The following is a 25586-nucleotide window of genomic DNA, read 5'->3' on the forward strand; positions in this document are numbered from 1 at the left end:
TGTCATAATTTCTGATGAAGAAACCTCTGAAATGGGGAAAAAAATGATTATGAACTTCAGTAAGCAACTTTCATGCTGTTAAGAACTTATCTTCATTTGAAATTCTTACGTGTCTTTGAAAAGAAGCAACATAGAAACTAGCTCTGTGGTAGTGTTTTCTGACATGGCAGAAGAATGCCAAAATTAAACTGAATGTTACTAAAACAAACAAAAAAGTGTAATTTAAAAGAAACTTCCCCTTGAATGCAGTTTGGGTTCATCTGCCTAGTACATTTCTTTATTTACAGCTTTCTCAATACTGCCTAATATCCCAAATGGGATTTTAAGGGATTGACAGTTAAACCATCTGACCTGAAGTTCATTATTCAGTTGTTCTTCAGCTGAAAAATAGCATATTTTTGGTACTGGAAACAAAACATATTTTGTCTCCAGTGATGAACAACTGTCGCTCCTTAACTAAGCTATTCACGTTTGTTTTTTTAAGTACTTTGTTCATTAAGGTCTACACTCTTGACTGTGAAGGCATTGCTTACCTTAGTTATCCTCAGTTGTTTTCTTCCTCTCAGTTTCAGTCTAGAAATGTTGATGCAACAGACCAATCTAGTGTACTTTTAATGTGGATTTTTACATGTTGAGGTAGAAGTTACTATATCTGGCAAAGTAGTTCCTTAATTTTCTTCTGTAAATCGTGAGGTAATATCGCTCTTTGTTGCAAAATTGACTACACAGGGATATCATTTCCATGCTTTCTATATTTTGAGCATGATATGCTGTTTAGAAATCGTGAAGAAACCAATTGTCAGTCTACTGCTAGAGTTATGTTTCTGTCCTGCAATTCCAGCATTTCCTCTTATTCCAGTTGACTTTGAAATTCACAACAAAGTTTAAGATTTTTAATATGGGAAAAAATATGTTTTAAAAATAAAAATGCTTTTCTGTGTACATCACTTCAGAAGACAAACTACTGCCTACAGAGCCTGTCCAATAACCTCTTGTTAGATATTGGTGAGTAGAATTAATTATTTGTCTTTGTAATAACTATTTTTTTCATGAAGTTACATTCAGAAGAGTAATATGTGTTCTCTACTTTTTTTTTTTGTTATAGCTGCTGGTTTTCTTCAGATTCTCAAGAATCCGTATGTCTGTTACAATTTCAGAGCAAGCTACATCTTTGATCTCTATGTTAGTCTCTCAGAAGATTGCATTTTCAAAATAATAAAACTAAGTCTTCACTGCTTTCAGCATGGAATCCTGTAATTCTCTCCTTGCTTAGGCTGGAAACTTGGTCTCAGCACTCTGCCCAGCAGGCAGGCCTTCTGCAGAGCAAGCTTAAGCTTGCCTATTGCTCAGTTTTCTGGGTTTTTTGGTTATTGGAGTTTTTATTGGGGAAGATAGGAGCACGGGGATGGGGGACTATTTGGTTGGTTTGTTCCTCACTGTGCACACCTCTTCTTGAGCCCTCAAACAAGTGTAAAAGCTTAGCAGAGAGATTTCTGCAAAGTAGTTATCAAGTCTGCGTTACAAAAGGAATAAATAATAACTTCTTTAAAAGGAAAAAAAAAAAAAAGCAATATCATATCTGTATTTTTCTATCCAAATTATAGGTTTCTTGGTTCCAGACCTGGGTTATATGAACTGAACCCTTGTTTGAGTTGCTCAAACCCCTTAGTGATTTTTTTTCTTCAAAATTCTCTCTATTTGTCCCGGGACATCTTAATTTAGTTGTAACTAATTTATACCTTTCTTAAGTGGATTTGTTGCAGATTTACTTTGCTGCCGTTAGATTTTAGATAACACTGATAAATGAATTTGGATACTTTCTGTGTCTTTTATAGAGACCTTGTCCATACTGTTTATTCTATACTGGAAGACAAAGAAAGTGAATCTTAATCCTAAAGTTGGGTTAATAACTTGAATACTATATTTAAAAAAAAAAAAAAAGAAACAAATATTATTGGGAATCTCAACAAAACTAAGCAGGTGTTCTGTATTGTTTAGTAACTGAAGCTCTATTCTGGCTTGTATTCAGCAGATGATAGTGTTTATATATGAAGTATGTTTAATTAAATGAATTTCAGTTTAATTAATTGCAGTTATTTTTCTTATTACTTTTTTTTTAAAGTAAATTGCATGGTTTTAAAATCAAAACAGATAAGGGTGTATAATAAAGTAAGCAATAAAATAACTTCCAACTTCAGAGCCTCATTTTATTATTTACAAAGAAATTCTGCCTTTGATGTTGTGTAGTGTAAACTTCTGTGTCAGTGCATGAAAGAATTCTTACCAGTGACAACTGCTTCTCTAGGAGCTTTTCCACCCCTCGTAGAGTTTGAACTTTGCGTATCTTGTTCTTTAGGATATCAAATATCTAAGGAAATGGGAAGGGGGAAAAATAAATAATTCTGTGTATCATGTACACAGAATAAAGGGAATTGAGTAAATTGTAAATTCTATACTATTTGGAAGTATCATATATACACAAAGTACTTAAAAGAATAGCCCTTGGAGTGATGAGACTGATCATTTGGATGATAAACTAGCAGGCCTGGGGATACATAGTGGTTTTTGGATTTAAATTCTATGTTTTAGATGGGACACTAGTCAGAATCTTTGAAGGGATTAATCTTCTTTTGCCAATATAAGAACTTTAAGTGATCTAATAACTGTGTAACATACACCTATACTGCAAGAATTCTAAAATACTTAAAATCCAAAAAGCATTCAAGCACCTAAGATGTGATGAAAATAGTATTTAATATGTATGTCCAAAGAACAATTCACAAAGTCTGCTTTGTTGGGTTAGATGCCTGCATTTTTTTCAGAAATGTTAGCAGTTAAACTTCCAGTGGTGTGTATATTGCCACTGACAATGCTGAGTAACTCAGTGCGTCTCTTCTTCTAAAGACTTGTAAATACATCAAGAAGAGATGTACATACCTAGATATCTGTAAAAGTTTTGAGCTTGTATACATGTCTGGGAGAAGTCAGTCTTCACAAATACCAGTTATGCTGATTTTTGTTGAACCTTCAATATTTTTTTATTTATAAAATTGACAGTTCCCAAGAGAGATAATCCAGAAATGTTTAGATTTCAGTGATATCTCCTGCTTTCCAAATTATTGTCCTAACAGAGGTTATACAAGAAAAATGTGTGAGTTGTTGTATCGCCTTCATCAAAGGTGTGACACTGTGCAAAGCAAAAATAAAAATTAAGAACTCAGAAGGTAACTATTTGATTTATTGTAGTACTTTTATACATACAACTGTATGCATACAGTATAACTGATAATATTCAATTAAGAGATTAGAGAGTTCTAATGCCTTATACTCCTGGAACAACCAATGTATGTTTATATGTATTTTTCAACATAGACGCCACCATTACCTCTGCATTTTCACCAGTGATGAACAAGACCGTGCATGTCATGCTCGTAAAAATCTGTACCTGCAGAGGTGAACTGCACTCCTAAAATGCACACCTACCACCTCACTGTGCTCACATCCGATGTTTGGTCTCCAGAAGCGTTCAGCAAGCATCAGTGAATGTCAATGGGTGCCATTTTTTCTGCATGGAGGAGATCAATTCCACACCTTTGCTTCATCGTCACTTCCATGTCAGACACCTTTTTGTCAGATTACCCCTGTGCTGCCATCCATCGAACGGCAACAAAATGTAACAGGATATTGGCAGAAGGGTTCACTCTCTACTGCTATACCACCATCATCTGCCTCTGAGGTCATGGGCCAACACAATAAAGCAGGAGACATTACTTTCAGAGCTGCCATCAGATGTTCTAGTGACATTTCGCAGTTCTATGTTGTTTGATTAGCGATATGCTATCTTAATGTAATGTTTGTGTTTAGCTTGCTACTGAATTACTTCTTAGCTGTGTTTTCTTTTTCATTTTTAGACACAGATATCAGTGAGTCTGGTATTTCCATCAGAAGCACTGGTTCAGCTACTTCTGTGACTAGCCAAGGTGAGCGAAAGAGAAGGACGCTTCCACAGCTTCCCAAGGAGGAGAAAATGAGTGAAAGCTCCAGAACAAAAACTGCATCTCATCAGAGATCAGAAATAGGTGAAAAGCAGGACACTGAACTCCAGGAGAAAGAAACTCCAGCTCGTGCTTCAGATACTGACAGCAGAAGTATAGCTAAGTCAAACAGAGCAGTGAATGGTCTTTCACCCAAAGCAACAGGAGAAAAGGTTTTTTCTTTTCCTAGTCCTTCCGGTAAAGAGAGAGCTGAAACTGGCAGAGAAAATTCTGTGGTGAAACAAGCTTTAGCAAAAATTCAACAAGAACGAAAGGAGCAAGGACATTGGACACCCACAAAATCTGCTACAAACCTACTTGAGAAAGATAAGGAGGAGATTGCTGTGTCACGCAAAACTTTGGATAATCAGGACAAAGCTCCTGGACATGTTACTGATAAAACAGAAAAGAAGTTAGCACAGAGTGAGGGAAAAAGAAGAAAAAATGAGGAAAGTATTAAAGGACAAAGTCCTAAAGCATCAGGAGAAAAAAAGGAATCTTCAAAACCATTAGTGAGGCAAGGCAGTTTTACTATAGATAAGCCTAGCACAAATATACCCATAGAACTTATTCCTCACATTAATAAGCAAAGTGGATCTGCTGCCCCCTTAGCATCTGCAAACAGAATACGTGACAGAAGTGATTCAATGGATACTGATTCCAGTCTAGATACAACACTCATTTTAAAAGACACTGAAGCTGTCATGGCTTTCCTTGAAGCTAAACTGCGTGAAGAAAATAAAACTGATGAGGGTCCTGAGACTCCTAGCTATAACAGAGATAATTCCATATCACCAGAATCAGATGTAGATACAGCCAGCACAATCAGTCTCGTTACTGGTGACAGTGAAAGGAAATCCACACAGAAACGAAAGAGCTTTACGACCTTATATAAAGATAGATGTTCCTCTGGTTCCCCTTCTAAGGATGTTGTAAAATCTTCTGCAACAAGTGCCAGGGAGAAGATGGAAAAGAAAACAAAAAGTCGATCTTCGGATGGTGGATCTAGAGCTGATGCTCGCAAATCTGTGCAGTCCAGTGGAAGAATGAGACAACCATCAGTAGACTTGACAGATGACGACCAAACATCTAGTGTACCTCATTCCGCCATTTCCGATATCTTATCATCTGACCAGGAAACCTACTCTGGCAAATCACATGGAAGAGTCCCTTTTGCCTCAGCAGATGAACTTTTGCATTCTAAAATGGAAGGAAAGTCAGCTAAATCAAAAAGCTCTCCTGTCGTACTTGGACAATCTAGTAAATCGACCACTCTTCCAAGACCTCGTCCTACAAGGACTTCTCTCCTGCGCAGAGCACGACTTGGTGAAGCCTCAGATAGCGAGCTTGCTGATGCCGATAAAGCTTCAGTGGCTTCTGAAGTGTCCACTACAAGTTCTACATCAAAACCTCCCTCAGGGAGGAGGAGTATTTCCAGAATAGACTTACTTGCTCAACCTCGCAGAACTCGACTTGGTTCTTTATCAGCACGTAGTGATTCTGAAGCGACAATAACTAGAAGCACTGCTTCATCTCGTACTCCAGAAGCTATTATCAGAAGTGCAAGGTTGACATCAGCAGGAGATAGTAGTAAAGTTTCTGCTAGAACTCGAGCCAATAGCATTTCTCGACTTTCTGATTCAAAATCCAAATCTTTGGCTTCAGCTCATAATTCTCCCTCAGGTACGTCAGATTATTTGAACTAGTCTTCTACAGTACTATATTTATATATATATATATGTGTGTGTGTGTGTGTCTGTGTAATATGTGGATAATTCATTTATTTATTTTTTAAAAACTGTTCTTACCAAACAATTTGTTGAGTTTTAGTTGACTTGATCTTTCTCTTTCACCAAGAAAGCTTCCTACTTGATGCTTGGGGATGTTTCTCACTTAAGGTCACAAAGACAAGAAATTTTAATCCTTAACTTCTTGGATGGAGATATACGTGTGTGTGTGTATATATATATATATATAAAATTGTGTTTGTCTAACTGGAAGTCAATGTCAAAGAATTACATTGAGATATTTGAGTGTGGCAGCATTGATTTGCATGAGGGTGGAATCTCTCAGCTCAAGCCATAGTAATAAATATTTAGAAGGCCAGCAACATTTCTACTACATAGAATATACAGTATTTGTTTGTTCAGTGTATTTACAAGCCTAACATACAGTAAGTGTTCCCTAAGGAAGACCCTGAGCAGTTTTAGGACATTCTTTTTCATAATTTAAGATTAGCTTCTAAAACCACAACAGTGAGATTTGTTTAATATTGATAATAGCAAAGAAGTAATAAATGTAAAAATTAAACACCAACATTACCTAACTAAACATAGTAAAGTTAAGCAATTCATATTACACTTGCATTGCCTTGGAGTAGTTTCTGTTCACTCATCTAAGTCATGGCAATTTTTGATTTAGTCATGATTTCCAAATCATATTTATCTTCTGTTGTATTGTAGCTCATTTACTGTAATTTATCTTATGCATGGGTGAGAAAAATCCATACAATTAATTAAATTTAACCTGCTATTCAGTTAGAAGTTAACACGGTGCTTTAAATATGAACAGAGTGAAAGACTGCTAACTGTTTTCCAACAGAAATATTAAAGCAACCAAAGTTGAAATGTGGTGATTCTACACGTTATCTATTATATGAAATTAATATTTATAATTGGTGACTTCTTGCTTTTTGAATTGCCATTGACTGTATTTGAAGCCAGTCCACAATCTAAGAAGAAAAAATCACGCTAGCCTCCTTAATTCTAGTGCTGAGCTTTTCCACTGAGATTGTTTTTTAATGCACTGCTTCCTGTTTAGAATTGATATAAACATATGTGAGAGGTACATTTCCTGCAACCCTTCTGTTGCTTGTATATCATAAATGTACCTGTAGGATTCTTAGCAGTGTTTTCTCCCAGACAGGTATATTTTTGTTGTGTCAGTTATTAGCTGAACAGAAATTTCAGAGGAGAAGCAAAGTGTAAAACAAAAGAAGTGATTCTGTTCTAATATGATCTCTATAGGGATACAAAAAAAGAAGTTAAGCCTCTGACAAAAAGTGAATATTTCCCTCTAAGATGTCATTGGGAAAGTAACATATTTTCACTTTTATTCAGATTTGATTGGATTTGTGCAGCTTGAAAGTTGGCAGCATTAGGCCAGAGAAGAGTGTCCATTAATACTGCTTGTACCTTTAATAACTAATTCTCATCCTGCTACTACTGACTTTTTTTTAAAGGCAAACCACAGACATTACTTGTTGCTTTGCTTTTTTTTTCTTCCCCATGAAAACTGTATACGGATGTTGAGATTTGTGTCCATTTGTACTATGTGCTTTCTAAACTTCTCCCAGGTTGCTGCATTGAGGTGATTTGCTACCTCTGTTCAGTGGAGTCCTTTCAGCTTTCTCTTCCCAGTCTATTAATCTGTCCTAGCTGTCTGTCCTTAACGTTCATTTCAGTTAGCAGCATTGTACAGCTTACTGTGCCTTGTATAAAATATACTGCTTTCCAAAGGGAAAAGATAACATCTTCTCATGAGCTATCCCAACTTAGTATACAAATCAGTTATTTAAAAACAATACTGTATTGAAAAATTTGCAGTAGAAACAGCTTCTGTCATTAAAAATAAATTATCAGTTTACATTCCCAAATCAGGAGTAGCATGTAGGCCATTTAGAATTTACTTTAGGTACATTGGAATTGCTGTAAAATGGGTGTAAAATTTCCTACTGCAAGCCACTTACACAGGCCGCTACTCAGTGCATCTCCATTTTCTCATTGGCATTTTAAAAATGATTATAACAGCTCAAGTTATTAATAACACTATTCATTATTTTCCCCATATTAAACATATTTAAAATACCTTTAATTTGAATGTATCATTTGCATGCATTATATAAAAACGTAATGCAGCAGCAGATTTTAGATCCAAAGAATATAGTTTTGTTTCTAGAAATGTCAACAATTCTCTTAAATTTTTTGTTGTGCTCTTAAAAATTACTAATGAAATGCCTGACAAAAGTGCCTGAAAGTATTTGAATGTGTTTGCCTTCAGGCAGATTTAATTCAAGCGTAACTATTATGTATTTTCTTATCTACCTGGACCTAGAAAGGCTGGAAAATGCATTATCGTTACCAGTAAATTAGTCACTTTTTCTTTTTTTAGTTGTGATTGAAGTGTTAAGATTGTTCCAAGGGCCTTCTCATCAGAGTAGTTAACGTTAGAACATTGTAAATCACTAAAATATTGGCACTGGAATCATGCTTCTTAGATTCTGTCTACCAAAGAGAAAATTATTTTCACATTTCGCAAATCTCTTTGAATGTTCAGACGTATGTGCCTGCAAAGTGAGGAGAAAAGGACTGCATTGATTAGAGTTTTTAATTACTGTGTATTTATGTGGATGAATTGCAACGTAATAGCAGTAAAATTGTCAGAGCTGTGAGCAAGTCGGTAGCTTCAAGAAACTTTTTTAAGCCTTCATGCCGATAAGTGTTGCTTGCTTGTGAATGAAAGGGTAAGCAGATAAATGGAATGTCTTGGATGAGAATTATCAGTATTAAAGTAATCGCCAGTTTGTTCCCATGGCGAGAGGTGAGATAAGTGAGAGCACTGGGAAAAACCAAACCAGAATTAGTCATTGTGTATATATAGCACAAGCAATGAAAGATTTAATCAAGGCACTAAATCGTCAAAAAATAGTGTGATCAATAAAAACTGAGAACACAGAACTGTGGAGGAAAATTGCAGGTGGTGTTACAAGAAGAGCCACGTGCTGGGGAAAAAGAGCTGTGGGGACAGACCTAGTGCGAGAGTGCCAACTGCAACTGTAAAATTCTGCATTATTTCAAAGCAGGGAGACCTTGCTGAGCAACTAGTGTTGGCAGCCCTGCTGTCCTAGCTGTCACTGCAAATAATTAGCAGATACTTCAGCAGCTTTGAGGGACCTATCCCTGAAAGAAAAAGCTAAGGGTTTGAGCATGGAGAGAAAACAAATCCTTATCTGACTTTTGGCATTTTTGCTATTCTGAGCACCAAATGTCAGGATATTTGAAATGGATGATCTCTGAGAAGGCAATGCATTAATGAGAGCATTTTATAAGGGATATGTTTAATAAATCTGTCCCCAAATCTTAAAAGTAGGATCTTGGTGTCATTTGCCAAGTTAAGGTATTGTCAATGCATTGTGCTTTCACACAGTAGTCACCAATTAGATTTGTGTACTGTTAAGTATACGATAACATTTTCCCCACATTAAAATAATCATAATAATAAATTTTGAAAATTGATTGTATGGTACTATGTAGACAATTGCTATTGATGTTATTTCAATTGCATAGTATCTCTGAAATGTTTAAGCTTCTGCAAAGTTCTTTATTTTTGATTGAATGTATAATTTAAGAATCTTTTCCTAAAAAGTGTGAGTCAGTGCTGTGTGGAAAAAGAGGAATTGATACTGATCTCATCAATAGATTTTATTTAAGCAAATGATTCTTATTTGAATGTTTTAATACAAATTAACATGATAAAACACTATTTTGTACACAGAGAAACCCAAGCTTCTCCCAGACCCAGATCCTGATGTTGAAACTTACAGTGGTAGAGTACTAGAAATCAAATCTGTTTCTGATATTTCACTTCTCATTCAATCTTTAGTTTTTAAATATATGACTACATATGCTCGTTGTACAGTGCTGAGTTACTGGACTAGCTCACTTGAGAGACTTTATGATAAATTTTATATTTATTTTGATACATTTCATTTGAGCTCGGACAAAATATTTAAACAAAAATTGATACTGAAATGTGGCCCAACTCATAAATCTCTTTGGACTTCAGTCACAAGTTGCTTGCATGCTATTGGTGCGGAAATGTGCTTTTTCTGCTTATGTTCTATTTCCCTAAAACAAAAAACAAACTTGAAACCCCTAAAAGGAATACAGTAAGTAACTGGAAAGATCTTTTTCTTTCCTTCAGTAAAGTTAGAATAATAATAATTGAACAAAAATTAGTAGAGCTGGACACAATTTGAAGCCCATATTTAAACCTGGAAAAATTGCACGAGAATGTTTGTGTTTTTAGCAATTATAAATTGTTTATTTACATGATGGAAGGGGTATAGGCTTATGACATCAGAGTCATAAGCATTATAATTTTTCAAAGCATTGCACAGATATTCGGACAATTAAAAATTACTTTCAATATTTATTACCTAAATTCATATTGATACTTCATTTTTAATGTGTTGGCTTTTTTAATGGTTTGGGAGTAGTCATTATAACATCTTGCATTTTTCTTTTTCCTATGCTGAAACCACTATGCATTAATTGAATCTATTCCTTTAAATTCCAAGAGGTGATCACACACTTTATAAAATGTCGACAGTAATTATAGAGCCTCATGAATGTCAGTGAGTTTAGGGGATTAAATCCCCTGCAAGAATTCAGCAGGTCACAGTGATGAGCCCTCCTTCGCACTCGAGTGATCTCTCTTCCTGCTGGGAATGTTAGAGGACAGTATGTCTTAAACACACTTTTTGGACTTGACTAATTCCTAGGGGGAGGAAAGCCCCCTACTTAATTCCAGTTCTCTTCTACTTCAGTCTGTCTGCGGCCATATATACTTTGTGCTACATGTGAGAAAACATGCATTTTGCTCGAAGGTTTCTGGAGATCTGCTGCTGATTTTTATGGCACAGTATTAGAAGTATTTTTTGTCTATGCTAAATTGCATCTTCTAGGGTTTTCATGCTTTTCTTATGTAAGCATGCATTCTAGGCTTGGTGCCAGCTCAGTCCTTCACTCATGTATTTTCATTTTTATTGTGCGCTAGTTAAACCTTAAATGAAACTTGTGGGAAAAAAATCTGCAGAAAAAGTGCAAGCTGACTATATACTTAATGAATTGGGCCCTTGTTTTTTAATAGAGTTTGCTAGAGCTCATATACAATTACTGGCTTTTACATCTTATTTCACTCATCATTATACAAAGAGCATCCAATTTATGTTTTATTAATATTATTTAACACAACTTCTGTAGCTTTCTTTTTAAGATGTAGTGAAAAAGCTTTTTGTAAGGTATCTGGGGATTGGCAATTAATAATTGTGTATTTGTATGATAATACTGAAATAATTTTTTTCCTTATAAAAGATGCAATAATAATTCTTTTTTAATGATTAAACTAATTTAGTAAGTGCAAGATGGAGGCGCTTTCCTACAGATTATGCTTCCACCTCAGAAGATGAATTTGGATCAAACCGTAATTCCCCTAAACATACCCGTCTACGTACCTCTCCAGCCCTGAAAACCACGCGACTGCAGAGCACGGGGACAGCAATTCAAAGTAGCAATGCTTTCAAGCACAGAATAAAAGAACAGGAAGATTACATACGTGATTGGACTGCTCATCGAGAAGAAATAGCAAGGTTGGTTTCAAAGGAGCGCCACCAAAATAATAAAGATTTGTACCCAGCCAGTTGTATGGTACATATACAGGAGAAAGTAAGCTGGTAGATTACCTGTATCACTCTACTTGGTTTTCATTCGCTAACTGAATGGGTGATTTTAAATTCCTCTTATGAGACACTGGCAGAACACTTGTGTTACCTGTGCATATATTTCTAATGGAATATGGTTATCATTTCTGAGTTACGATTGCTAGATCCCAGAATGCAGCTTCTGGTTGCATTAGTGGCACTTGCTGAGGAACTTTGTGTGGAACTATTGGTTGCTTATGGTGTAGTTCATGAAGTATATTTGAAGTATATCTGATTTCATATTACATTTGCATTGACACTGAGGTGGAATTTCAGATGAGTGCATCGGTGTCAGAGAGGAAGTAAGTTTTGAGAGACCGTGATTTATAATCATCTTCATTCATCAAAAAGTAATTTCTTGTGATCCCTGAGGTTAGCATAGCAATTTCTGCATTATTGCTATTAGCACTGTGCTTCAAGTGAGCCATGGAAAAGGCAGTCATTTCTTCACTCTACTAACTGATTATTCCCATATCATGCAATACCCAGGCAATGAAATTAGCTTACACAAAGTAAATAAAATTGTGTAAGTATTTAAATGCTATTTAAAACTTAGATGTGAGTGTTCAAGTTTTGAACGTATTCACAAAACTTAGTTTGGAAGCCTAAACAAGAAAAGTGTTGGGTTTTTTTTTTTTTGTTTGTTTTTTTAAATTTATCTTACACTGTAGTCTCACAGCTGTGAAGTACTGTGCATTGCTTAGTGTAAGTAACTATTTATTTGTTCCCATCTTCTTGGTAATATTTTTCAGCATTTTCTTCTAGTGTAGTCTGTGCAAAGGGAAAATACTTAAGGCAGACTTGGTAAGTTGTGAGAATCACCTTGAACTAACAGGTTATTAATTTAATTATAATTCAATAGCGAGAATATGAACAAGGTATGATTAAAATCAGAAATGCATAAGGCTTAGAAACTTCAAAGCTGTAATTTCCTTATTGTAGCTTAGGTGATATTTTACCCTCATGAACATGGACAAGTACTTTAACATCAGAAATATGTTATATATATATTTGTGCATATATGTGTATTTATACACACATGCACATCTATAAAAATATTCAACTCTTACAGAATTGTGTGACTTAAGATTTATTTATTTTTATTTGCATTTTTATCCACTCTGGGTTGTTTTTAAGTGTGGAAGTGAATGGGTGACCAGGGTAATTATGGGAGAATGCATACAAGTCTTGTCAGCTGGAGAGAAGTGGAATAATTCACTAATTTTAGCTTTCTTCACTTCTGCAGTTGCATTTCTTTATTATTATTTTTATTTGTTTTTCTTCCATATTGGTTTATGCTTGCCAGTCATCAGTTACACTTTTAACAATGTCTTCGCAAAAGATTTTGAGGGGACAGGAGAGGGAGGGTTGATTTTTTTTTTTTTAAATCAATCGAATGACTGATCAGATTAGGGAGATTTAAAGTTAAGTATTTCCTAGCAGTGCGTTGTTAAAAGTTGAGGTTATATGACAAACGTTTTGTTTTTTTCCATGTTACAATCGTGTTGTGTTTAAACTGGTCTTCAAAGAATGATCCAGTTTACACCTTTCATAGACTCTAGAATTAACAAATGTTAATAAACTTGGAAAATATATTTTAAAAATATGTATTTTGGAGCCTCCTGGGGAAAGAGAGATGGCAAGCAAAGATAGGGAAGCTCCCTTCGTATGATTCCATTTGGCTGAGGAGAATACGGAGCAGAGCTATTTTGTGATGTGGTGGATCAGAAGAAAGGAAAAAGCAACTGCAGAGAAAGTAGTTCTGTAGTTCAGAGCTCTTCAAATAGTAATTAGTCACGTGAACCTTCAGATGAGAAGCTGAACGTATTTGTATAGTGCTATCATATGTTCGTTTTTCCAAATGGCAAGCTTTTCTTGTTTAAATTTGAGGATTTAAAGTAATGGTCAGAAATTTTAGGTTTGTAACAGCTTAATCTGAGCAAGCTGCAAGGCTGCTGGATAATCAGAGGTCTTGCTGAAGTTCTTTGCAAGTAGATAAACTGAAATATAAATTAAGGGTGTCCTGGACATCTGTTTTACTGTGTCTACATGGGACATCTGTGCAGTGTTTTCACAGTATTTCTAGTGCATCCTGAGTTGGACTTAACTGTGTTGTGCACATCTCTGCCTGGGAATCCTAGGAAGAAATCAAGGATACTCTCTTGAGATTGCTTTCTACCATCTTCCTCTCTAAAGGCATGTTATTAAGAGCTTCAGTTAAGAATTTCCTTTTGTATTTCTGTGAATGCACTTTCTGTTCAGAAAAGCAGACTCCTCGTAACTCAGTTACCGTCAAAAACTGGAACATCATCTGAAAGGCTGCAGGCTGGGCTCTACTGCTCTGTTAGTACTTGTAGAGAAGAATGTAACACTGTCTTTATTACTAGGATCAGTCAAGATCTGGCTCTCATCGCACGGGAAATCAACGATGTAGCAGGAGAAATAGATTCAGTGACTTCATCAGGCACTGCCCCCAGTACCACAGTAAGCACTGCTGCCACCACCCCTGGCTCTGCCATAGACACTAGAGAAGAGGTAGGAGATCTTCATGGAGAAATGCATAAGGTTCTTTCTTTTCTTTATTTCTTTTGCTTTTAGCATTTTGCATAGCCTTTTTTAGTTATTTCCACCCAACCTGTATGCATGATCTCTACATTTGTTTTTAATTTAAAGTTCTTTTACGTTCTGATAAACTACCCAGAAATAATTCTGTTAATGCAGATTGTAAAAAATACCACACAAGTGCATACTATCTGTCTGTCTCTTTTTTTCCACAAAGCATAGGACAGGATGGTTATTTGTTTCTTGCTTATCCTTAGCCTTAGATACTGTAGGGTAGTATCTAAGTGCATTTAAAAGTACTAGTACGTATGAAGGAATATATATCTATACATTTAATACTTTATATAGCTATTAAAAAAAATCCCCTTTTCACAGGTAACATTGAAGTTTCTTCTTCTGAAAACCGAAATGCTTAGGCACCATCAGCTAACAATAACTTCATATTTTCTTTCCCAATAACATCATAAAAACTGCCTTGAAATAAGTTTGCGTTGTGCTTGTATTAATTCTTATTTTCTTTGACCAAATCTGTTGTGCTGTTGCTTGAATATATTGACTAACTTGTTCTAGTAACCATCTCAGTTCTAATGCTGGTAAACATGTTAATCTAAACTTAAATCATCACTTTCTTCCATATTACAATTCACCCTAATGTTTACTGCATTTTTTTCTTCATTGTACTCCTTTCAAAATGTATTTATTCATTTTTGTGTATGTAAAGTTTGGTTAATAGATTAGTTGACTGTGTTTAGTATAATGCTGTCTTTTTCTGTGGAAAAAAAGATATAAACAGTGACAAGAAACCTGTGAGTTGTGTGCTCGGAAAAATTGTAACTACATTCACACAGATTTTATCTTTAAATCGTATAGATTGATAGCTAAACTTCAGCAAGTAGTGCTCATTTTCTCAGATGTAGTCAGATTGCTCTGATTTTTATACCACTGTTTATTTTCTTTAAAAAATGCTGTACAGTTGTACATACTACTGCAGGTGGCAGTATTTCCTTTAAGCAGGCATGGGTATTTCTGTAACTCTATGACTAATTGGGAAAAATCTAAATTTGGTTGCACTGTACTTAATTTCAGATATATATCCCGTACCAGTTTGTAGGTAATTATCCAAGTTACTTGTGTGTAAGTGAAATTTCTATGGGGTAACCTTATTTCTGTTGCCATGTAGATCTGCTGTTTGAAAAAAAGACATTCATTTTAACAAGGTATTGCTATATAGGTGAGGCATCACCCTATGCTACAGAAAACAACAAAGTGACTTTTATTTGATAAGCTTCTTCTAAGCCGTTTGAAAAGGAAAAAGGATTAGTCTCATTTTACACATATCCAGTTGGTTTCATAAACTGCATTTTTCTTTTACTCTCCAGTTGGTTGACCGAGTATTTGACGAAAGTCTCAACTTTAGAAAAATCCCTCCACTGGTGCATGCCAAACCACCAGAGGGGAACGGTCGGCCTAATGATGCTAGACCTCAGCTACCAGATGCCACGGATCCCCCAACAATTACCCGAAGAAGGACTTGGAGCAGAGATGAAGTGAGTACAAAAGAAATTTCTCTAAAGTAATGTTTCTATTTTAGTTTTTCATAATCATCTCTCTGCTTAGCATTCTACACTATCCTTTCTTTCCTACCTGTAGCAGGTAGCATTAATACTGGAAAAAAATCTTTGTTATTTAATTTGCAAAATGTTTTAATGTGATTGTATAAGATACTAATTAGAACACAAGTAATATTTTTTAAGGTTAAAAAAATGGAAAATGTATGGAATTTTTTGTTTATTTATTTAAATATTTAAAACTTACTTCAGGTTATGGGGGATAGTTTGCTGTTGTCCTCAGTCTTCCAGTTTTCTCGCAAGATAAGACAATCCATAGACAAAACAGCTGGCAAAATCAGGTGGGTTTTCTTTTTAAAGTTGTTATTGTTACTGAAAATGTTCTGCTCTCATTGACATTCCTGCTAGTAGGAGATGTATGTAATTCAAATAGAGCAAATGTACTTACTAGCAGCTTGTGTTTTGAAAAAACAATGTTTGGGTTATGGTGGGATTTTTTAATGTTCAAGGAAATTTCAAATTAATTGTTTTTCCATTATTGTTTGTGTGTGTTTCACATTATATGAAGATAAATGTCAGCAAAATTTTCATGGACAGGATAATATAGAATCATAGAATCATTCTGGTTGGAAAAGATTTTCAAGATCATCAAGTCCAACCACAACCTAACCATACTATCCTAACTCTAACAACCCACCACTAAATCATGTCCCTGAGCACCACATCCAAACAGTTTTTAAACACATTCAGGGATGGTGACTCAACCGCTTCCTTGGGGAGCCTGTTCCAGTGCTTAACAACCCTTTCTATAAAGAAGTTTTTCCTGATATCCAACCTAAACCTCCCCTGGCCCAACTTGAGGCCATTTCCCCTTGTCCTGTCACCTGTCACCAGTGAGAAGAGACCAGCCCCGCTCTCACTGCAATCACCTTTCAGGTATTTGAAGAGAGGTCTCCCCTCAGTCTCCTCTTCCCCAGACTAAACAGTCCCAGTTTCTTTAGTCTCTCCTCATAGGGCATGTTCTCCAAGCCCTTCACAAGCCGTGTTGCCCTTCTTTTGAGCTGCTCCAGCACCTCAGCATCCTTTCTGTACTGAGGTGCCCAAAACTGAACACAGTACTCAGGGTGGGGCCTCACCAGTGCCGAACACAGGTGCAGGATTACTTCCCTAGTCCTGTTCACCACACCATTCCTGATCCAACCTATTTCCAGCAGAACAGCTGTCCCAAAGCATGGAATTGGGTACAAAATCTGCATTACTTCTACACAAGCCTCATAAAACTCCCTTACTTTAAAAATAAGGTTAGAATGTTGCTGAATTGCATATTTGCCAAGCTGATATAGTGATCAACCATTTTAGGAAGAAAAACAGTTGGAGAGAGGAGAACAGTTTCATTAAATCCTTCTGAAAAAGAACTTTAGAGACAACTAAAATAACAGATGATGACATCTGTTATTTTCAATTGCAAAGTCCTGCTTAGATAGCTAGATTCCTGCCAAAAATGTCATAGTATCTAACAGAAAGTCCAGACTTATCAAAAGTGATAACTTGTTTCTCTATCAACAGCTGCATTTAAATTCAGTTAGCGAGCATACAACCTTTTGGTGACCATCTTAGTTGACAAGAGGAAATGAAAATTCTAAATGCAAAGTTCAGTGTTGTTTAATTTACACGTTCTTCCTTCATGTCTTATTGTAGCTAATAATTAAAAAATAGTGCATATTAAAAAGAAAAGTCACTTGGCTGAACTTCATGAAAAATTTTTAAATGTGAGATCATACTAGGTCTGTAACTGATTGGTTTGTCCAGGAAGTGTCCCATACTGAAATCTTAAATGGGTGACCAATTAATCACTAAATCACAAATTTAATCCATTATAGTGTGATGAAATTATTAAAAGCAGCAAAATGCTAACATATCTGTATGTTGTAATCTCATGGGAGTACTGAAAAAGACTTGACCATACAAATAAAGATTTTAAAAAAAGATTATAAATTCATTGAAATGGTTATCTGCCTTTTCTAGCACTACTGTTTCTAGTAGGAACAGTATCATTGAAGAATCACGTCTTTAAAAGAGCCCATTCTTATAATTTCTATTCTGTTTATTTGCAAGTCTGTTCTATTTTCACCAGTGGTTACTGGTAACATTTGTGAGCATGTTATTTCCACCATCTCAGAAGATATTCCCAGACTGACATTCTCTTTCCAAGTTTCCGTTTTGAGGCTGCAGGATTATAATACTGGAAAACACTGTTTGCTGCCTTTCACTCCTTGGTTTTCCCAAAACACATGATTTTATGTATGATTTTATTTTTTATTTATTTAGATATCCTTAAGGAAAATACATAAATATTTTTGATATGTCAATTTCAGATGTAAATGAGTTTTTGAAATCTAGGTTTAAAATATAGTTACTCTCAAAAATTGTATCCTGGTTCTGTCCCCTCCCAGGCTCTTGTGTAGCCTTAGCTCTCTCACTGGCAGGATAGTATAAGAAGCTGATAGAGTTCTGATTTCAGCTGGGACAGAACTGATTTCTTCATAGTGTCTGCTATGATGCTGTGTATTAGCTTTAGAAGAAAAACAGTGTTGATCAGACACCAGTGTTGTAGTTGTTGCTGAGCAGTGCTATGCAAATCCAAGGCTGTTTCAGCTTCTCGTGCTGTCTTGCTAGTAACGGGGCTGGGGGAGATGTGCACAAGAAGCAGAGAGGGTACAGAACCAGGACAGCTGACCAAATTGATGTTCCATACCATATGACATCATGTGGAACTATGAAACAGAGGGTGGGTGGAGTTCACCGAGACGAGATGCCATTGCTTGGGGAGTGGTTGGTCATTGATCAGCAAGTGGTGAGCAATTGTGCTGTGTATCTCTTGTTTTGTAAATATGTATATAATATATACATTATTGTCATTGCTGTTATTTCTCTTTTCCTATTTTTGTCTTGGCAAATAGTTTTTAGCTCAAGCTATGAGTTGATATTTAAAAAAAAATAATCAAAATGTTCTACTTTTTTTCCCCAATTCTCTCCCCCATCCCACTGGTAGTGGGGAGTGAGTGAATGGCTCTGTGGCTAAGCCGCCTGCCCAGATAAACCACAGCACTGTGTCAAATTAAGAATTTCTCTTTATTGTGCAGAACTTATTATAATTTCTGTAAAAATTCACAACTTATTCAATATTAATCTACCTTTGAGTGCACTGTAGCATTTACTTTAATAGCTGATCTAAAAAAATTAGCAAATAAACACATGCAAATAGATACCTAAGCATGATCATTCTTTGAAAGTCTTTCTAAAAGGCATTAAAAATACTGCAAATAGAAACATTACAAAAATATTACATAAATTTTGTATTTAGCATAATTCTGTGGGAAAATTCAATGACATCCATGAGGAACCCTGCTTACCAGTATATATTTTTTTCCTTTTAAAGCTGCATCACCGGAACAAGAATCTTTCTTACTGACTGACTTTTTTATGGTAGGCTTGTAGGATGATACGTATCTTAAAGTGCCTTAAAAGCAGTAGATAGTAGATGCTCTGCTCTTTTTTGTCATCCTGATTTTTGTTGATGGTTTTAAGTTTGTGATCTGTAAATATTTTTCCAGTACAGTTGTAGTTTATTTAACACAAACAACTGCAAATACAGTACAATGAATTAAGCTATGTTTGCAAATGCATTCTGAGAAACAGTATCATCTTATATTTTTTTGCTACACTTTCTGAGCTTAATGGATATGTCATTACTACATTGTAATTAATGCAATAATGATATGATCATTTATGATAAGATACATATGAGGATATGTATGAACATTGTGTATATCACATCTTGTGAACATCTTATTTAAAGAGAACAGCATTACATATTTCCATAAAAATATGTACATTGGAGAACTTTCCTTAGCATATTCCCCAAAGCTGAGATCAAAACTTCCTTTTCCTGCTACTCAGAATGGATTTGAATAAAATGACATTATCCATAATGTCATTGTTATTTTGAATTAGAAAAACACACTAGTTGTAGAATTGTTTTTTAGTGAACATGTAAGGGAGCAATGAGCTATGTACATCCAAACAAAGCGAAGATAAATTCTGTAATAAGTTCAACAGACTGCTATACTTCTATTTATTTCGCTGGAGCTAAGCCGTTTAAAATTTCTGCCCAGAACAGATATGATGAGAATCAATCAGGATTTGTCAAGCTAACAGTTGTGTACAATTACAGAGGATTTGACCCTGAAAGGAGATGAGAAAGTTTTAAAGATGCCAGAGCGCCTGACTGTGTTGTAAAAGTCCTCCCTCAAGTTTCTCTGTTCACCGATGTAAGCTTCTCTCACAAGCATGGAGACAGTATGGGGCAGTTACAGCAATTACAAATTCCACCATATATACTGAAAAATGACATCCCTTCTGTCTGAGTCCAATTGGACAAATAAATGTTTCCTGCAAATGTGAATGATTCTTTCTGTAACATTTTAGTTGCAGTGGCTAGTTTTACTGAAAATAGCAGTTTCACTTTGGCTGAAATATTAAGAACATACGTATTTTCAGTCATTCTTGACAAGAAGATGTATCAGAAATTATAATGAGCAGAAGTCAGTCATGACTGCATCTGAAATGCATCTGAGGAAAAGAAGAGAAAATATATATCTTTTTGCTTGACTAATTTCTTCCTCATTTCACTGGAGCTGCCATTTCCGTTTTCCAGTTTGTATGTAATGTTCTGACTTCTACTGAGTTCTGTCAGCACAAGGGCACCCATTGCACACTCACAGCTGTGGGCGCCATGGCGGCTGAGGGGAGAGGCATCAGCCTGCCACCAGCCTGCCTGGCCTGGGGCTCACGGCATCACCTGCTGCCCAGAGCTCTACAGCAGGTTTCTGAGCACTAAGTTTACAGTCCTAGGACACACGTAGGTGGTCTGAGAGCCGAGTGACCTCTCAGGCAGCACCGCATACCAGCCCAGCTCTGTGTGAGAAGTGCCCTTCGACTGACGGAAAACTGTGACAAAAGGGGAACACAGCTTGTCGGTGTTCTGGTGGGCTGCCTTAGGCAAAAGGAAGATGAGAAAAAGGAGTCAGGGGATGACTGCTCTTTCAAAGCTAATTCTGTGAACCTGCACTCAATTTCTGTGAGCCTGCCTCTGCAGTAAGGAGATAAGATTAGAAAGTGAGGCTTTGGAAGAGGCTTGTTCTTCGTCACAGGGAGTGAGGGCAACATTCTTCACATGGTGAGTTTGTGAGAACACTGCTGGTCCTGTGTGGAGCCAGCAGAGTCCATGCTGATAGTCTCTGATTCTCTGATCATTCCTACCTTATATTAAGATGCAGGATTGAGAGAAGCTTTCAAAGCTGTATTCCTTGGCTAAATTCTCTCAGAACTGGTGAAGCTGTTTTTATTTTTTTTCCAGGTCCTAGTATAGAGTTCAACTTGAAACAGATTCACGTGCCCAATTCTTTCCTTTCATGAAACCCCCTCTATAGATCTGTTTTTCTTCAGGATAAGGTCATAGCTTGGCTGTGGCTAAGCTCCTTTTTGTAATTTACTTTTATTCATTGCTGTGTTTAATCAGTTTTGTTTTTACCCACTAGTATACACAAAATGACATTGTAATGGAAAATTCTGTGGCATTCTTGCCATGTATCTTACATCCAGTTCTTTGCTAATGAATTACTCCGGTGATTTCTCAGGAAGCAGATACAGGGTTTTTTTTGCTTTTCTATCTTTATATAACATTTAAAAGAGTTTGCAGGAATTTTTGGAGACTATGAAGTGATGAGATGTAAGTATGCATTTCAGTGATGAGACGTTCAGAGTTTTATCTGTGCTGTACAATGCAAATGCTGTATTATTGGATTGCCTTACAGCAAGCAGGTAAGAACCTGTGCAGTGAAGCAAAATCTAGGCAAGGCAGTCTGCTCAGTGCAAGCACCACTCATCTGTCTCTGCAGTTGTCTGTGCATCCTGCAATACGCAGCAAAAGAAGAACAGGGACAGAGCACAACCAAATAAGAAAGGTTAGGCAGATTTGCCACAGAAAGTAAGACTGGGAAAGGCAAGAGCAGAAGCAGGCAGTCATTTATAAAATACATTCTCTTAATATAAAGAGTATGGATGAAAAGAGGAAGAGCCAAGGAGACAGAGATGATACTCAATGAAGTTAACATGTATTAAATGCAGAATTGAAAAAAAAAATGTTGAAAAAATAAAATAGGCTTCCTAAAATTATATCAAAAACAAATTGACCAGTCTACCTTATAGTGGGAATAATATTTAAATAAATTTTAAGGATTTTTGCTATTTTTTAAATAAAATAACTTCTGAAATGTTAAATTTTTAGATTGTTAGAGAGGTAATATCATCTCTAAAAGACAGGAAGGTTGAAAGCACCACATTCATAAAGGCATTAATCACATATATGAATATGGAGTGTTTTAGTCTAATGTGAACAAGGTAAATGGGAAAGCAAGCAATGTCACTATAATTTCTGTATTTTTCTACATATGCTATATAAAGCCTCTGAGATGCAAAGCATCATGATTTTCCACCTTAAAAAGTTATTTCCTCAGAGTCCTACCCATAGCAATAACATCTTAAAAATGTACTCATGTTATGGTTTTAAAATGGTTTTCTTGTTTGCTTAGCAGTCTTAGTGCAGCTATCTTTATTGTTATAAGCCTAAAATAACATTAATGTTTGCTAGTTACATTTCCTGCTGGAGTTAATACCTAATTACAGCAATTAAAGAAGGAACAGATTTAGAATATACACAATATACATAATATTATTATGGCGTCACTTAAAATAAGGAAAATAGAAAAAAAAGGAAAAAAAGTACCCTGACCTTTAATATCCACAGATTCCATGTTTTCAATAGTGTAATTATACACAATTTAAATGATTTTTATTATACAGTGATTTCACCAACAATTATTTGTCACAGCAGGGAAGCAAAGCATAAACAAACAAGCAAAAAACTTTCTGGTAATCTTATAATAGGCTTTGGAATTTTACATATAATAGAAATGACTTCTCTAAACATGTAATACAGCAATACTTGTATTATTAAGCCATGCATATTCAATTGGTCCAGTGGGAGTTTTCCATCATTTGAAAAAATGATATCCTGTGGGATGTATTTTTAATTTCCAAAAGTGTTTTATTTGTCACCAAATCAATAAAAAAATACAAATATTGAAGTTGAATTTATTTACGAGTGTTAACCTCTCGTGTATGTTGCAGTTATTGCAAAATACAAAGTTAACAGGGAATTCTGCTATAAAATAGTTGGATTAAGAAGTAAATAAATCTCAGTGCTGAAGGAAAGAATGAACAGTAACTTTTCAACACCATAAGCAAATATTTAGCTACACAATTGGCATTTTATTGTAAATATGAATGATATTGCTGAACCTTTGTATGCTGCCCTGAAAATTCAAACTTGGGTTTCTGTCTGATTTCACTATTTCAGATTTCAGTTTTATTCAGTGCTCCCTACATTGCTTTCTTGTATCTTGTGTCTAATCTTTATGTTTTAGTTAGTTTACTTCTAAACATCCTATTCTTGTGTTTCCTTCTTTTAGAATATTATTTAAGGACAAAGACAGAAATTGGGATGAAATTGAAAACAAGTTACGAGCAGAAAGTGAAGTTCCTATTGTGAAAACGTCGAGTATGGTATGAATAGTTATTTTTTCTGGGGTAGAATGAGCCTTTTTCTCATCTAATTTCTAAATAATAAGAAGAAAATGCTATTTTCACTGATAATGCAAACACCTGTAAAAGCTTTTACTTTGCCAGTGTCTATTTCAATAAAGAACTTAATTTTTTTTAATGATTACTAAGACCTACTATCTTAGAAAGAACCACTCCTTAGTAACTGTTCTGAGGGATTTCTCAGATAAAGAATAATCTAAAAGGATACAAACTATATACAGACTCCATTGGGCACTATTATTTAAAAGAAGGTAATAACCATCAGTTTGATTGTTGGATTCTTTGAAATAAACTTGTTTTACAATTTTGATACTACTGTATCTACTGTTTTCTCACATTTAAAGAAATATTTATATTTTTTAAAAAAGGAATTAAAAGAATCTGTAGACATACTGTAATAAAAGCACTCTTCTACCCTAACCATGTTAATATTGTTCTGAAGTAATAACTGTAGAGAACCAACTACAAGTCAAGTTCATGTAGCATTCTGGCTGCACCTAGTCAGGGCCACTTCATAGCCAGACTGTGTGGCAGTGTGAGGGAATGGAGCATGTGTTGTTTCCCAGTACCTTTTGGCATTTGAGGCTTTGGTGAGGAAAAAAAAAAAGGATGTAGACTTGTTGCATTTTGCTTTTTTTTTTTTTTTCCACAATGCATTAAAGCATCTCACATTGTTTAAAAGTGTTTGATCTATGCAATCATTTTCAAGTGAATTGATGTTTGCTTTGACCTTGGGATGTTTATTTCCAGCTCAGATGTGGAATTTGCTTTAAGATAATGGCTTTGTAAAATCCATTATAATCCATTTCTTTGCCACCCACAAAAATTCTCAGTTTATGAAGACCCTGCTGATAGCTCTCCTCAGCAGTCAGATTAGCAGTATTCTCAGTGCAGGATCTTTCAACTGTAGGATATACATACTTATTAACTGCACCACGTTTCAGATCATACTGTAGCCTTTCTGACTGTGTTGCTGTGGTTATGTCTGTGTTAGCAAGCAGCACAGCTCAGAGGCACTCCAAGGCAAATGAGGACCCAGTGGTGGCACAGTGCAGGTTCTCACAACGGCCCAGTGATTGAAGACAAAATCTCAATGCAGTCATCTTACTGACTGTTCTGACTCACATCTGAACATGGTTATGAATCAGCTTGTCTGCCCCATTAATATTGGGTTTATACTGTAACTTTCCTTTGAAAGTTTGCCTCATTTCTACACTACTGTGATGGTCAGTGCTTGAGAAAAAGTAGCGTAGGCAGATAAGTAAGGGGTAAAATGAGCCCTTGCTGATTTGGGCAATTGAATAGTCGGGAAGAACTCTCATTTCCAAGAGGGCCATCCTAAAGCACTGGGACCTGTGGTGCAAATGGCTCGCCCTCACCCAACAAGGGTGTTTTCAATGCAAGGAGTGATAACACAAATACCATATATCAGAATTCGGGGAGGGATCTTATTTGCTACTGACACACAGCTCAAATGTCTTTTTCTTTAATGAAATAAGTCCTCGAGCTTTAGAATGCCTGTTTCTTTCCTAGGAAATATCATCAATCTTACAGGAACTGAAACGAGTTGAGAAACAGCTCCAAGGTACAGATCCTTTTTCTCTTTTCTCTGTCATCATTGTTTGCTTCCAATTTCTTTATATATACATATAGCATGAAACAATTGAAAATGTCACATCTTATTGAAAGATGATCACAGTATGAGTTACGTACATTAATACCATATAATAACTGGCACATCTGGTTAAGAAAGATCACTGAATTAATTATTTTAAAACAGAATAGTGATATCTTTTTATGTGGGTGAGAAAAGGCTTAACCTAAAATGAAATAGTCCAGAGAATCCCAAAATAATTATTTCTGAAACTTGCTTAATAAACACGTTTTTGTGGGTAAATTGTGAAGGGTGGGTGATGGAAAATCCTCCTGACATTAAGCTTTATAAAATAGTCTTTGTGCATCTGTAGTACCCTCATGTGTAGAACAGTTCAATAGAAGGAATGCACTGGGGCCATAGTCTACAGGAAACCTCTTTTAAAAATTTTATTTAATACCATAAAATGAGAATTTAGGATTAGTTCCTGACATCTTCTCTTCACATTACTGGATCCATTCTCTGTAATTGTGGAATCCACAGGCTATGAAATAGAACAGTTA

At 35.6% G+C, this 25586-nt stretch overlaps 1 protein-coding gene across 14 annotated transcripts in view; it reads left to right on the plus strand.

Annotated features, from left to right (window-relative positions):
* CEP170 (centrosomal protein 170) overlaps positions 1-25586 on the plus strand; it is an 89054-nt gene that overhangs the window by 60037 nt on the left and 3431 nt on the right. For 4 of the 14 annotated variants that reach the window (XM_021392365.1, XM_021392357.1, XM_021392363.1 and 1 more), the window contains 8 exons: positions 3912-5717; positions 9588-9638; positions 11229-11463; positions 13962-14139; positions 15516-15683; positions 15957-16045; positions 23297-23390; positions 24963-25014. In XM_021392365.1, coding sequence (XP_021248040.1) covers positions 3912-5717; positions 9588-9638; positions 11229-11463; positions 13962-14139; positions 15516-15683; positions 15957-16045; positions 23297-23390; positions 24963-25014 — 2673 coding nt within the window. The other 10 variants (XM_021392368.1, XM_021392371.1, XM_021392369.1 and 7 more) reach the window with 10 other exon arrangements.

The sequence above is a fragment of the Numida meleagris genome, chromosome 3 (assembly GCF_002078875.1).
Source record: "Numida meleagris isolate 19003 breed g44 Domestic line chromosome 3, NumMel1.0, whole genome shotgun sequence".
In the NCBI taxonomy this organism is placed as follows: domain Eukaryota; kingdom Metazoa; phylum Chordata; class Aves; order Galliformes; family Numididae; genus Numida; species Numida meleagris.